At 40.3% G+C, this 15,162-nt stretch overlaps 1 protein-coding gene across 21 annotated transcripts in view; it reads right to left on the reverse strand.

Moving 5' to 3' along the window:
* nfasca (neurofascin homolog (chicken) a) overlaps positions 1-15,162 on the reverse strand; it is a 209,465-nt gene that overhangs the window by 42,921 nt on the left and 151,382 nt on the right. For 16 of the 21 annotated variants that reach the window (XM_078171016.1, XM_078171090.1, XM_078170957.1 and 13 more), the window contains 9 exons: positions 14,285-14,329; positions 12,742-12,843; positions 11,924-12,121; positions 9,441-9,511; positions 7,954-8,176; positions 7,569-7,684; positions 7,239-7,449; positions 5,969-6,091; positions 3,556-3,729 (listed from right to left, as the gene is read on the reverse strand). In XM_078171016.1, coding sequence (XP_078027142.1) covers positions 3,556-3,729; positions 5,969-6,091; positions 7,239-7,449; positions 7,569-7,684; positions 7,954-8,176; positions 9,441-9,511; positions 11,924-12,121; positions 12,742-12,843; positions 14,285-14,329 — 1,263 coding nt within the window. The remainder of the gene's footprint in view (positions 1-3,555; positions 3,730-5,968; positions 6,092-7,238; positions 7,450-7,568; positions 7,685-7,953; positions 8,177-9,440; positions 9,512-11,923; positions 12,122-12,741; positions 12,844-14,284; positions 14,330-15,162) is intronic. The other 5 variants (XM_078171146.1, XM_078171219.1, XM_078171549.1 and 2 more) reach the window with 1 other exon arrangement.

Below are 15,162 nucleotides of genomic sequence, written 5' to 3' on the forward strand. Positions count from 1 at the left end.
CGATTTCAAGATTCTGCTTCTCACCTTCAAGACCCTTCATAATTAAGCCCCTTCCTACCTCTGTGAACTCCTTCCTATCTACACACCCTCTCCTACTTTTAGATCCTCTTCTGCATTCCAACTCACATTGTGACTTGACCACTGTGGGTTCAAGAGCCTTCAGTCGTTCGCTTTTTTTGCTTTTTTTTTTTTTTTTTTTTACTGTCTTGTAAGGTGTCCTTAAGTGCTTTGAAAGGCATCTATTAATAAAATGCATTATTATCATTATTATTATTAATAATTGTGTTTTCGTTACCTTACAATGAGCCATTATATCTACATGGGGGGTGGGTCCTCATCAACAGAGATTACCCTGTTTCTGCAGTAGCCCAAAATGGACAAACCAAACACTGGCTCTAGATAGGGCCATTTGTGTTTTTGTGTCAGCCACCATAGTTAGCAGCCCTTCTGTGATGAGGACATCAGAAGAGCACTGATTTATTTTTTAACCGTGAAACAGATTTTTCAGTGTTTTTAATCAGTTTGTTTTGGAGTGGAAAAGACCTCTGCAAATAATTTGGCTCCTGGTCAAAAGCTCCTGAACATGTGGATCAGAAAAAAAGGTAAGCACTAGAGATGCACGATATTGGATTTTTTTTTTGTCGATATTCAATATAGAACAACTGATATGGCCAATAACCTATACTGATACCGATATATCCACTACTTTTTTCCCCTGCCTTATTTTAGGTCAGGAAGTCTCTTCTGTAGTGGAATTAACATCATATTATGCATGCATACTCTTACAAAGCTTTTCAATGTACAGTACAGGCCAAAAGTTTGGACACACCTTCTCAATCAATGCGTTTTCTTTATTTTCATGACTATTTACATTGTAGATTCTCACTGAAGGCATCAAAACTATGAATGAACACATGTGGAGTTATGTACTTAACAAAAAAAGGTGAAATAACTGAAAACATGTTTTATATTCTAGTTTCTTCAAAATAGCCACCCTTTGCTCTGATTACTGCTTTGCACACTCTTGGCATTCTCTCCATGAGCTTCAAGAGGTAGTCACCTGAAATGGTTTTCCAACAGTCTTGAAGGAGTTCCTAGAGGTGTTTAGCACTTGTTGGCCCCTTTGCCTTCACTCTGCGGTCCAGCTCACCCCAAACCATCTGGATTGGGTTCAGGTCCGGTGACTGTGGAGGCCAGGTCATCTGCCGCAGCACTCCATCACTCTCCTTCTTGGTCAAATAGCCCTTACACAGCCTGGAGGTGTGTTTGGGGTCATTGTCCTGTTGAAAAATAAATGATCGTCCAACTAAACGCAAACTGGATGGGATGGCATGTCACTGCAGGATGCTGTGGTAGCCATGCTGGTTCAGTGTGCCTTCAATTTTGAATAAATCCCCAACAGTGTCACCAGCAAAACACCCCCACACCATCACACCTCCTCCTCCATGCTTCACAGTGGGAACCAGGCACGTGGAATCCATCCGTTCACCTTTTCTGTGTCTCACAAAGACACGGCGGTTGGAACCAAAGATCTCAAATTTGGACTCATCAGACCAAAGCACAGATTTCCACTAGTCTAATGTCCATTCCTTGTGTTTCTTGGCCCAAACAAATCTCTTCTGCTTGTTGCCTCTCCTTAGCAGTGGTTTCCTAGCAGCTATTTGACCATGAAGGCCTGATTGGCGCAGTCTCCTCTTAACAGTTGTTCTAGAGATGGGTCTGCTGCTAGAACTCTGTGTGGCATTCATCTGGTCTCTGATCTGAGCTGCTGTTAACTTGCCATTTCTGAGGCTGGTGACTCGGATGAACTTATCCTCAGAAGCAGAGGTGGCTCTTGGTCTTCCTTTCCTGGGTCGGTCCTCATGTGTGCCAGTTTCCTTGTAGCGCTTGATGGTTTTTGCGACTCCACTTGGGGACACATTTAAAGTTTTTGCAATTTTCCGGACTGACTGACCTTCATTTCTTAAAGTAATGATGGCCACTGGTTTTTCTTTAGTTAGCTGATTGGTTCTTGCCATAATATGAATTTTAACAGTTGTCCAATAGGGCTGTCGGCTGTGTATTAACCTGACTTCTGCACAACACAACTGATGGTCCCAACCCCATTGATAAAGCAAGAAATTCCACTAATTAACCCTGATAAGGCACACCTGTGAAGTGGAAACCATTTCAGGTGACTACCTCTTGAAGCTCATGGAGAGAATGCCAAGAGTGTGCAAAGCAGTAATCAGAGCAAAGGGTGGCTATTTTGAAGAAACTAGAATATAAAACATGTTTTCAGTTATTTCACCTTTTTTGTTAAGTACATAACTCCACATGTGTTCATTCATAGTTTTGATGCCTTCAGTGAGAATCTACAATGTAAATAGTCATGAAAATAAAGAAAACGCATTGAATGAGAAGGTGTGTCCAAACTTTTGGCCTGTACTGTATGTATCTTTTTTTTTAATTGTGCAAAAAAAGAAAAAGCATGTTGGCCAATTCTGAAAGTTCAGTTTAAAGCCGATATTGGCCGACAGCAATGATGTGCTGATATTATCGCGCATCCCTGAGAACACACTCATCTATCTGAGAAAATAGGTGAGCAAACATTAGAGGGTGCTAGGCAAGCAGGCCATCTGCAGCTTACCAAACAGCATAGGAGAACACCTATTTGTTTGGTTTTTTAACTGTTTTATTCAGTATTTTTACTGGTTTTATTCACATGGGTTGTTTATTGACCTCTGCGGATAATTCAGCTCCAGGTTAAAACTCTGATCAGTGAACACTGAAGGAATTCTAATAGGGAGACGTTTCAGCTGGTTGAAATCCTCATCTCTAGATGTCACTAAATCCCCCTATATCTTACACACTGACCCTCTCAGACTTTGTTCAAACTTCATGTATGTGCTATTTGAGATAAAAAAAATACATTTTGTAATATATTTTGATTGAATCTTAGTAGTCAGTTTTGTTTAGTAAGCCTCATATCTTATTAGATTTAAACATGAAGACAACATGGAAGGAACTTATAACTCTACACGCATGGACAGACACAAATTTTCATGGTCCCAGGAATGAGTCCACAATGTTGGCAACTGAAAAAGGCAACAAATTGCAACATTGGCTTGTCATACTAACCTAGTATTTATGTTAGAGCCTTTGAAATTGAAATTTGGTATAACATTAGCCAAATACTACATTTTTAGACAGAAGCATGGAAACATCCATATGTATATATTGCTTGGGTCACAGCCTTGGGACCCAGAAACCCAAATGTTGCACTATTTTCCATTTTCTATGGGCCAGTAGTAGAATATATGACATTTGCTTGTGTCTGTGAATTATTTAGATCTGTTTGTCTGTAAACAAAAATCTGAAATGTGAATATAAAATCTGTAATGTAATCAAAAACCCCCATCTTATTTGGCATAGAGTGACCCTGTGGTGAACTGGCTGCACTGTAAACCTTACATGTTTCAGATGCATTCTCACCCTCAAGGAGAGCACTATTCTTTGGAAGCACTGAATGTAGATTATATTGTGAGGGGAGGCAACAACTGTAGAAACACTCACCTTCATTTGCGAAGTGTGGTGACTCCTCAGCAAAGACCTCCCCTGCTCCCACCTGAGTGAGTGCTGACAGGTAGAACTTGTAGCGGGTAGATCTGTCCGGCAGGCGGATGGTGAACTCTGTCTCATTAGGAGGGAAAGTCTCCGACTGGGGACGACCCATCCTAGAGCCATTGACTACACACACACACACACACACACACAGGAGAATGACAGAAAATGACAGATGGGTTGGCTTACTATCAGAATTATTCCCAAACCACTGGGGGAGTGTGACGCTTCAGCAGAGTGCCAGCCCACTAACTATGGGCTTCCTCACAGTCACTGCTGCTGACCAACAGCATTTTACTTAACTTCCAGTTATTACTCCATCAGATCCTTCAGAGCAACTTCCTCATTCCACTTTGACCTAATTTGCATCCTGCAGCTGTGTGCATATGTACAGTAGCCTGGTTTAGATTGACCGTATGTCTGATTGTTTATCGTTCATTTTGCTGTCATATTATGTCTTTGATGTAAAGCTATGCATTTTTGAATACAATATATGTATATCATAAACTAGAAGACTTTAAATAGACTTTGTAAGATTGAAGTCTAACACCCTCTCACATTTAAAGACAATGAAAGTTTTCCGTCACACAATATAAGGTTTTACAAAGACTGGGGATCTTGCAGGGTCACAAGACTAAAACTAGAATATTTTGAGATGATTTCCCATCCTGCTCCTGGTGAAAAATATTAGGCCAAAATCCCTTTTAGAAATATGATATATCAACAATTCCTGATGTGTACACAAAAACACATAACTCTAGAAACACAAGATAAAAGGCATCATATGTCCATAGTATTCTTGTCCATTCAACATCAGTAAATCCATAAAGATAAACTGTGTTTGCATACAAACTTTACATTTTGGATGAAGAGGCCTTAAATCACTGCCAGCATGCTGATTATTTTAGTGGGAGGGGAAGGTGGGAATGAGAGGTGGCCCCTGTCAAAAAAAGAAAGATTTCTCACTAAAACAAGTGCTGATTGGCGGATCAGATACATGCCGAATGAAACAACAACTCTTGTTCCCTCCACAACTCCACCAGGTTCTCCTGTTTTTCCACAGTCCAAGAGAACCAAGACTTGCTGCCTCCTCAAAGTCCCCTCCACATTTACTGTCTACCCGGTTTGCTGCTTCAAGTTTGGCGCTGGTGAGAATGCGCCCATCGGTTGTTTACAGTGTTGACGTCATTGAACTTCAGTATTTGCATGAGTCAAGACTTAACACTTACGATAATATTAAACATGTTTGATTTTGTCAGAACATCAAGATGAGAAAAGATTGACTTAAGACAGCCAAGACTGAGTTTATGACGACCTTTCACCAAAGATCAAGATCATGAGAGTGCATTAACTGAGGTAAAACTCTTTTGATTTTATTTTGACATTGGACATTTTTCTGTTACAGTAAAATAGCATGAAAGTTGTTTGGTATAAGGTCGATATGACTCAAATAAAAACTATAAAACAAAGCAAATACCCAAGGCTCACAAACACTTAAGCCCCATTTCCACCAAACACTTTCAGTACAGTACCTTAGGTTCCAAAAGTAACCCTTCAGACATTGTACCCAGACCCTAGGTCTGTTTGGCGTTTCCACTGCACATGGAACAGGATTGCACACTGACATTTGCAGAACACACACAGAACAGGCTGCAGTGAGAGTCTCTCTCGATGGGATATTTATAAATAGCAGGTTCATGCATTTAGTCCATCTCAGGCAAGCGCAGGGGTTTAGTGCTGCCGGAGCCCACAGGAATGACGCTCCATGACGCTTGGATTAGAATACAGTTCCCATAATCCGGTCCTAATCAATACATATTTTTAAATGCTTGAAGATCCACTCATTATTAAAAGTGTATGTCATCCAAGAAAGACAATAAAAACTAATGGAATGGTCAAAGTTGTCATATTGAAACTTCAAGTGTACTGATGCAGTCAAGTCATCAACACACGCACTAAAGTAGTAGAGTAAAATTACAAGTAAACGTTCCACCTTAAAAGTTAGAAGTAAAAAGAGAGGCAGCAACAGAGTTTACTAATATATGTAAGACTTGCAACAGTATGAACAGAGGTCAGATGAGCTTCAAAACCAGCTGCAACTCAGCCCTGAGCAAGGAGGACGGTCAATGAACTGCAGTGTTTCTAGCTCCACCTTTTAGTGCCAGATCAGTGTGCTAAGTAACAGAGGGGTGACCAAATTGGGGATGGCAAGGAACGGTTCCATTGGTACCATCCTGAACTTTATAGAGTTCACACAGTTAAGCAACTCATCACCAAGTGGAAACACCAAGGTAAAAATGCTTTCTGTCTGAAAGTGTGTACTTATGTGTGAATATTTGGGGTTTGACAAATCAGAGCAGCTCACCTGTTTGGTACTTGAGGTGGTATCCAATCAGAATGCCATTGGGCTCCAGAGGTTTGTCCCATTCAAGGTGGATGGTGTCAAAACTTCTCCGGTTAATCCTGAAAAACTTCGGAGCATCTGGCACTACAAACACACAGATAGACACATATAATCAAGCAAACAAATATGTGAAGAGTGGACACAAAAGAGGAGCAGGGATTTAGAAAACAGACAGAGGGGGTAAAAAAACTTAAACTGCACAAGTTAGCTTCATAGTGTCCATATAGACAGTGTCAGAATATCTCTTACAAAGTTAACTTGCCTCCTATATAGTTTCATTTAAAATATGTGTTAAAGAGAGAGCAAGCGTTAGTCTGACTGACGGGCTCTTGGCCTGTCATACTGTCATGGTGATTACTGATAGAAAAAAACACTCACAGGAAGCTGATTGTAGGGATTTTCCATTGCCAATACAATCGTGAATATCGTGCTTGTTTAGCTTGTTTACTAAATTACGTGAATGCTGCTGTCACACTGAACGTCCCACTCTCCTATCCATCCGTCCACCCATTTTCATCTGCTTATCCGGGGCCAGTTCGTGTCTGTCTCCCCAGCAAAGGAGACATCCTGATCAGATGCTTGAACCACCTCAAATGGCCTTTTTGGCCCAACAGAGCAGTGGCTTTACTCTGAGCACCCTCCGAACATCTGAGGTCCTCACCCTTTGTTTAAGGCTGAGCCACTTGTATCCGCAGTCTCATTCTATGGGGTACTACCCAAAGCTCATGACCATAGGTGAGGGTCGGAATGTTTAATCAGAATCAGAATCTCTTTATTGTCATTGCACGAGTACAACGAAATTGAGGTAGCAGCTCTCAGATTCAGTGCAATAAAGGTATACGTTAAAAACAAGGCAGCAAAACAACAGCTATAGAAATATGATAAAAAAGAAACTATGAATAGGAAATAAGAAATATCCCTAAACTGTTCAAAAAAATTTACACTAGTATACAGATTTACACTATCGTTCCAAGTAGAACCCAGTATATCATATGCAATGCATCACCTATCAGTGATGTCATAACAATATTTGTTTGTTAACAAAATGGAAGGTAAAGTCATCCCAGTAAGTTTAAGTGACATTTTAAGAGTTTGAGATATTTTGATGATTATCGTCATAATATCATCAATCATAATTATTTTGGCCAGGAAAACTGTGGTATAAAATCTTCAATTTACCTCCAGCCTTGTTAGAACACTTTTGTGAAACTACATGAGATGTGGGCCTCACCTCCCTCCTTAGTAGTGAATTCCATCGTGTTGCTGGGTGGACCTTCAAAGAGGTTGTTGGCCACAACCATGAACATCTTGTATTTAGAGAAGGGCACCAGGTCGCTGAGGATGCCAGATGGCTCGGCCACCATACTGTAGAAACCTTTTGTCTTCTTCTCCTTACTGACCACCAGACCTGGAACCAGGCTGGACTCACGCCAGTAGTGCAACTGGAAGGTAAGGAGGAGGGTGAGGAGAAACAAGAGAAATTGTCAAAGACTGAGAAATAGTCTATTTTTAGACCAACTCCGTAGTTAGTTCATTAGCATTAAAAGACAGTCAGTCTCACTCTGTACTCTTTGAACTCTCCCTGGACAGAGCTCTGGTCCACAGGCTTCCAGTGTATGTTCACCTTGGTGCTGTCAACCTTTGACACCCTCAGGTCAGTGGGAGCATCAGTGGGCTCTGAACACACAAAAAGTGACACAGTATGTGTGAGCAGTCGCAAAAATTCAGCTTAAGCAGGAATAAGAACATTCCCTCATTGCTGCTGTTGTTGCTTGCAGTCAAATGGCTTAAAGTCAAAGTGAAAAGATTCACTGATCACATTGTGAGAGGCAAAGAGAGTTTCTGTCAGCTTAAAAGCTTCAACTCAAAATATCTACCAGCTTTAGTTCAAAAATCAATGTTGATATTAGCTTTCACAAACTGATATCCAGTGTGTATCGACTTACCGTCCTCTCCAGAGTATCCAGTCACCACATTAGACTCAGGTCCGTGTCCAAACTCATTCCTGGCCTGGATTTTTATCTCATAAGGCACATAAGTTTCTGTGTTATGGACGACATGTTTGGACCCCACCGTGGTCACATTTCTCCACTCCTCTCCCGAATCTTTCCGTCTCCACCACACACTGTAGTGCAGGTTTGGGCCATTTCTCTCCAGATCAAGCAGAGGCTGTAGAAAACAAACAAACAAAAAAAACCCATGGTATTACCACCTCACAGTTGTCTGTCTCCACCAACCTGTCAAGTTGCAGTTGCGTTTTGTCTTTAATGGACAGGATAGTGTGGGAAATGGGGGAGAGAGAGAGTGGGGGGAGACATGCAGCAAAGGGTTGCAAGCCGGAGTTGAACTCGCGACCGCTGCAGCGAGGCATCACCTCTATACATGGGGTGCCGGCACTATCCACTATGCTACTGACGCCCCAGGACTCATCATTCATCATTTTATCCATTAGAGATATGTGTAAAATCTCATAATTAGCATATAGATTCTTGAGTTATGTTATGTTTTATGTTTTGTGAGGTCACAGTGACCTTTTACCACTAAAATTTCATCAATTCATCCTTGAGTCTTGTGAATGTGGTATCTCAGCAATTTCTTCAAATTTGGCACAAACGTGGATATTTGTGCCAAATTTGAAGAAATTGCTGAGATACCACATTCACAAGAATGGGACAGACACAAAAAATAATAGGCTTGTTTGAGATGAACTGTGCCTAGCCCATAAAGTGGATGAGATCAGGCGGCAGCAGCAGGAGGTGGTGACAAAAAGACGTGGTCAAGTCGGACAGTTTCCCGACAATCTCTAGCAGCCTTCAGTTCATACAGGAAGTCACAGAAACGCTAACATCCTGTTAGATCTGATGTGGATGTCAAACCTGTATATCAATTTGATCACAGTCTCCAATTGTTTTAATAACAGAGTAGCTTCATAAAATGCTTTACAGATGACCTGTAATATATGTTCATGGTTCAACCTTGATTTTACATGAATTCTCATATACATCAGCATCATATCAGTTTGCTGCTGCAGAGCAGACTTGTCCCCAGACTACATTAATAAATTGAAAACATCAGCCTGTTAGTCAAACACAGAGGAAAGAAATACCAGACAACAGCTTTCATTAAAGATTAGTCATGTCATGCCCCGGGTCTTGTCTGTAAAGAGCAACTACAGCGCCTGGCTCTAAAAACTGCGGCTGCTTTGATCTCATGAGAATGTCATTGTCCACTTTTGCATGATGTCAGAGCAAGTCGGGATGAAGTCGAACACAAATCTAACCGGCATGCATTATGTGGTGATTGCTGGTTATCAAATCTGTGCAGGCCTGGCTCATCTCAAACAAGCCAATTGCCTCCAGTCACAGCTGTCACAGCGGCATAACAGGCAACAGGGGTCTTATGAGTCGTTATTTTCGCCTTGAACATGTCTTACCTCCCAGGTGATCTCCATGTTGTCCTTCTTGGATCCCCAGCCTCGCAAACCTCTAGGAATGGCATCTGGGGCTTTTTTTTAACACAACAAAATTTACTTAGATTGAACAACATCATCTCCAACAAACCCCACAGCTGAAGGTACAGAGATGGTCTAACACCAGCTGAAAACCCAGAGTCTTTAACTTTGTATTACTTTTACCTTGGCTACACACTGCACATCCAGCCCGCGGGTTTACAATTTATTCTTTCATTAGGCCAACAATTCCACATTTATTTTGTCCTATTTTGATTTTTCCCTGTGTTTATTTTAACATTAGATAAGATTCCCAGGTGTTGCCACAGCAACACAGAGAGAGACACAAATAAGTACTTACAATGAGAGAAATAATGAATAAAAAGTATATTACTTGCAACACAGTGACACCCCAATATGTGAAACATGTCCAAATTTTTCTGCGGCTCTTAAACAGCCTGCCTGTTGACGCTTTTAAGATGCACCTTAAGACTCACTTTCATTCCCTGGCTTTCACTCTAATTGTGTTTAAGCTGATTTTTTTTCTATTTTTATCTGATTCCCTGGGTTTAAATTGTGTTTGAACTTGTTTTGATTTTAATTTTGCTTTATTTATCTATGCTATTATATGTCTTGCTTTTTTTTGTTATTCATCTATGCTTTTACATGTATACTTATATATCTGTCATTGTGAAGCACATTTTTATTGAATTGTTTATTTATCTCGAACAGTTCAACATATCAGTTGACAATTCTTCTTAAAAAGTCAAACGACGATAGAAATTAATTGTACAGTCAGCTAATTCAACACACATTCATTTGCAAAACACCATATTATATGTCCGAGAAGGGACAGAAAGAAGCCATACTTATCTAGTCCTGCCCCTCCTTTCTACTTCTTTAGATTAAGTTTAAATAATAGCCGCTTTACAATGCAAAATAGACAGCCTACCAGAGGCAAACCAACTTAATGCCATGACATTTGAAAGTGCTATATAAATGAAATATAAATGAAACCTGAAACATATATCGTACAGTATAATATATAAAGTATATTAAACTAAGAAAAATAAAAACTATTAGGGCTGTCAAAGTTGACACATTAGTAATGATTTAACAACAATTTCTTTTAATGCCACTTTTTTTTTTCATGCGTGATTACCATACATACCTTCTGTAATTATGACCCTTGGCACACCTCATACATTGGGAAATCAGAAAGCCATGCAGCAGTAACGTTGTGGATGGCAAGTAGAAACAAACCTCAGTGAGCCAAAATGGATAAAGAAAGGGGTCTTTTGAATGGCAAGGTCAGTTTCAAAGCCCTGCTAGATGGTTCTCTCTTCAAGACCAAAGTCATTTGCATTTACTGGCTATGTGAATTGAGTTACTACCCTCAAATAGCACCTGCTGGCCAAACACACAGCTGATGCAGAGAGCCTTCCTCCACCTCACCAAAGGCAGACCACACTGGATAGTTTGTAACAGAGTCACCTGGACAACTCTTCAAACAACAAACTTTCAACAGCAAACGGGTGGCTACAGCTTGCAGGCACAAGAGCAATTTGCAATTAATCGCAAGTTAACTATAGGCAATCATGATTAATCACAATTAAATATTTTGATCAATTGACAGCAGTAGAAACCATACATCATTAATTAACATCACAAGGCGAAAAAGTATTGTATGCTGCCCATGACCAGAGTTGTAAACTCTGAAATTAATGATAGTGTAGAGAAAGATGAAACCATAAAATATAACAGCATACACCCCAGAAGAGTTTGTAATATGATTAAGTGACTTCACTTAGAGTTTCTTGGAGAAAACAACCTGCCCCTCAGTAATTTGGGTTAAAGTCAGGGATGCACAGTATTTGTTTTGTTCTGATATCCAATATGCCGATTTATAACAACTTATTTGGCCGATAACCGCTACCGATATCGATATCTCCACTTTTTCCCCACCTTATTTTAGTGATCATCAAGTTTCTTCTGTAGTGGAATTAACATCGTATTATGCATGCATGTTTATATCATGATGGCCCACCAGCAGATGGAGACATGAAATAGAACACTTTTCAATGTGTGTAATATTCATTCATTGTGCAAAAATAAGAAAAAGCATGTTGGCTGATTCCAGTAGTTTATTTTCAAGCCAATATCAGCCAATACCGATGACATAGTGATATTATTGTGCCTCCCTAGTTTGAAACCACTGTCCTATAGACTCAAACAAATTTATTTCAAGGAGAAACATCTACTATTTCAAATCAAAGGTCAAATTTATTCTTACAAATGTAGGCAGGTTGTCATGACCTGAAGCCCTCAGTCAAACAAATCATAATTTTCATGTAAAGCGCAAGAAGGTACGTTGATTTCAAGACACCTAAACTACAATGAGCCAACTAAGAAGTTACACGTGTCTTCAAATACATGTGATTTTTAGATGAGTGTGTCGTTCTCCTCACCAGCTCCGCTTGTCTTGTATCGTGGCGAGGGGCGGCTGGGCTGACTCGGGCCCACTGAGTTGATGGCGATGACCCTGAACTGGTAGTTGACGAAGGGGGCAAGCTGCAGAATGACAGAGTTGAGATCTCCGGGGTAAGAGGCCAGGTCCTGCCACCTGCCGGGCTCCCAGCGATCCTCCTCGAACTGGACCAGGAATTCTGCAGAGACACACAGCAGACCACTTCCTGTTACAGCAGTGGAGATTTATAGACATCTAGAGATCCATGATAGGGTTCAGTAGGTTCTCTAGGATCTCCTGCAGTTGTGGCTTCATGTATTATTTTGTCATTTCATTACTTCATATCCGCCCAAGTTTAATGAGCCTGTTACATTAATTTTACAAATCTTCCTATTAATACAGATTATAATTATCATTTTATAAGTAATAGGCCCTCAGACAGATGGATTATAATTGTGGCCTATCAAAATGTACCTCATTTCTTCAGTAATGAGTGTTTCTATTTCAACATCCTTTCATTACCATTTCTCTCCTGAGCTTGGCGACCTGAGACAAACTCTAACACATCACCTCTTTAGCTCTTCTTTACTCACACAGTCTCCCTAGACGATGCACTTCACTGCTACACTCTGTCAGGACACTAAGATAGATGGTGCAAAGCTTTCAAATACACAAATCAGGTTCAGACTGTGCTTGTGAAGGCAAATTTAGAGAAATGTGATAATGCAAGTGTTATACAATCCCTTCCAGGATGTCCAGGAAAAGTGAGGATGCAGGCAAAGGAGGAGTGTGTGTGTGTGTGTGTAGGTGTATACTGACCTTTGACTGGGCTCCTGTGGTCATTTCCAGGGATCCAAGTGAGGCGAACACTGCGGGCTGCAGGGTCTGACAGATCCAGATCCATGGGAGGGTCTGGACGGTCTGCACAGAAACAGGGAATAACCTTACTTTAGACAGGGAACAACACATACAAATACACACACACATACACACAGCCACAGGCATGCTGCGAAACACCTGTCACTCAGGGCAGTTCTCACAAATTTGGTATGTTTTCCTACGAAAAGCAGTGCACCCGAATTCGTACATTTCCTACGTATTTTGAAAGGTTGCCATCATGTGACCAATGTGCTGACGGCAGTAAACAAGGAAACAATCCCAAGCACTTGTAAGAAGGCAGGTTGAGGTGATGGATGGTTGACAAAAATCTTTGAAGTCATTTTAAGGTATGTCCTCACCACGTTTCTTTTCCTAAACCTAACCACAGTAACTTTTATTGCCTAAACCTGACCTCCAAAACTTTATGTTCATTGTGTAACTGTACGTTAAGGACGTAATGTCATTCGTAGGGCGCAAATTCGTAGGAAATCATACGAATCATTCTATGAGAAAACTTTGGTCACTCATACTGTGCAACGCATCTATTCCCATAATCAGTCCTTTAATCTTAAAAGGACAGTTCATCCCCAAATCAAAACTTCATATTTTTCCTCTTTCCTGTAGTGGCCATTTATCAGTCTGGATTATTTTGCTGTGAGTTGCTGAGTGTTGGAGATATGTCTGCCTTCTTTCCAGTATGGATCTAGATGGCACTCAGCTTGTGGTGCTCAAAGTGCCAAAAAAAAAAAAATACATTCGAAAAAATCAGCAATGTCTCTGTCCAGAAATTATGACCCTGTTACTCGAGATAATTCACAGACTTTGTTGTGTGCAGCTTCATGCAGGAGCTATTTTTTTTCTACCAAACTAAACCCGCCAACTGCAAAGTTGCAGAAGTGACACTCTGCAACTCACACCAAAACAATCTAGATGAAAAATAACACTACAGGTAGGAGGAAAGATTTTGATTTTGGAGTCAACTATGCCTTTAAATTAAGCTACACCACTAGATTTTGTTACACTGAAAAGCACCTTTAAATCTCCTCTTAGTGCACTGTTGAGTTACTTGTTTCAGAAAATCATAAATGTTTTGCCCAGTAAAATGTGGAAAAATCAGACAAACTACTTAACATCAACAAATAATTCAGAATGAGTGGAAATATGGTTCCAAACTGGACATTATGAAACTAACAATGAGAATAAATGACTTGACGGGACGAATTGTGGTGCATGCATACAAAATCCTATCTGTATCTATTATTAACTATTCTCAAACACACATCATGGAGAAAAAAAATAATATTTAGCACATACAAGATGAATAGAACAGTGTTTCATATCAATATTAAAACACTGCAGAGGCACAAGTTTAGACAGAGACAGAGGACAGAAAGCAAAACATTAAGAACACAAAGTAAACTCGATACAAATCAGGAACAGGAAAGAAAAGAAAACAAAGATTTTGACCCGAGCCGTGTGTTACCTGGAGGCAAGGCACTAGAGACTGAGGGGTTGAGGGAGGCTTCCTCTGTGGGGCGAGGTCAAGGACCAGGAAGTGGGTATAAAGGTTAGAGTTTGCAGGTTAGTCTACCAGCCAGTCAACAGCAAGGGAGCACAGTGGTTAACATGTCATTGGATTAATAAAAGTCAGCTTCACTAAGATCCAGTTTGAGACAATCGTGTAATCATCATCATCACATTTGAGACCTCTGCACTGACATTTAGATTTGAGACACAGATGTAAGCCAGAATGTTGAGACATTTCTGAGGCTATGCCTGTTTCTTGACCCCAAATGAAATGGACTGCTTAGCAGAAACACTACTTTTTAAGACAGGATGAATTTTTGAGAATGATAAACATGCCTTCAAAACACGGTAACATCTCCCGAACTTTTCCACATTAAAATGTTTAAAAATGACGGAACCAATGGTGCTTATTTTGTTGAGTTGTTACATTATCTAAAAATTCTCCACCTATGTTATAACACTGAGAAATATGCAATTTTAATAAAGGACACAGGTTGCTTTCGCCTTTCAGTGCTGTCATAACCCCTGATCACATGCATCAGGGTTGTGGTGTTCTGCAAGAAGCTGTTATAAGTTATCTTTTTATCCAGTTTTAAGCTACATTTTTACAACACACTCTTAAGATCTTGGTCGTTTTAAATTGCATGTTTAATCAGACAAAGGGTTTTAGTCATCAGATGTTCAAATCTTAAGTTATCAGAGGCACACCCTGAGCAAATGTGAACAGTAGCTTGGCTCCAGCCCCTTTTGAGCCAAACAGGGCGGGGATACACTGATTTTTAATGCGAAACTGCTGTATGCAGTGTTTTTACCAGCTTAAGTCACCAGGTCTAT

The sequence above is a fragment of the Epinephelus lanceolatus genome, chromosome 1 (genome assembly GCF_041903045.1).
Source record: "Epinephelus lanceolatus isolate andai-2023 chromosome 1, ASM4190304v1, whole genome shotgun sequence".
Taxonomy (NCBI): domain Eukaryota; kingdom Metazoa; phylum Chordata; class Actinopteri; order Perciformes; family Serranidae; genus Epinephelus; species Epinephelus lanceolatus.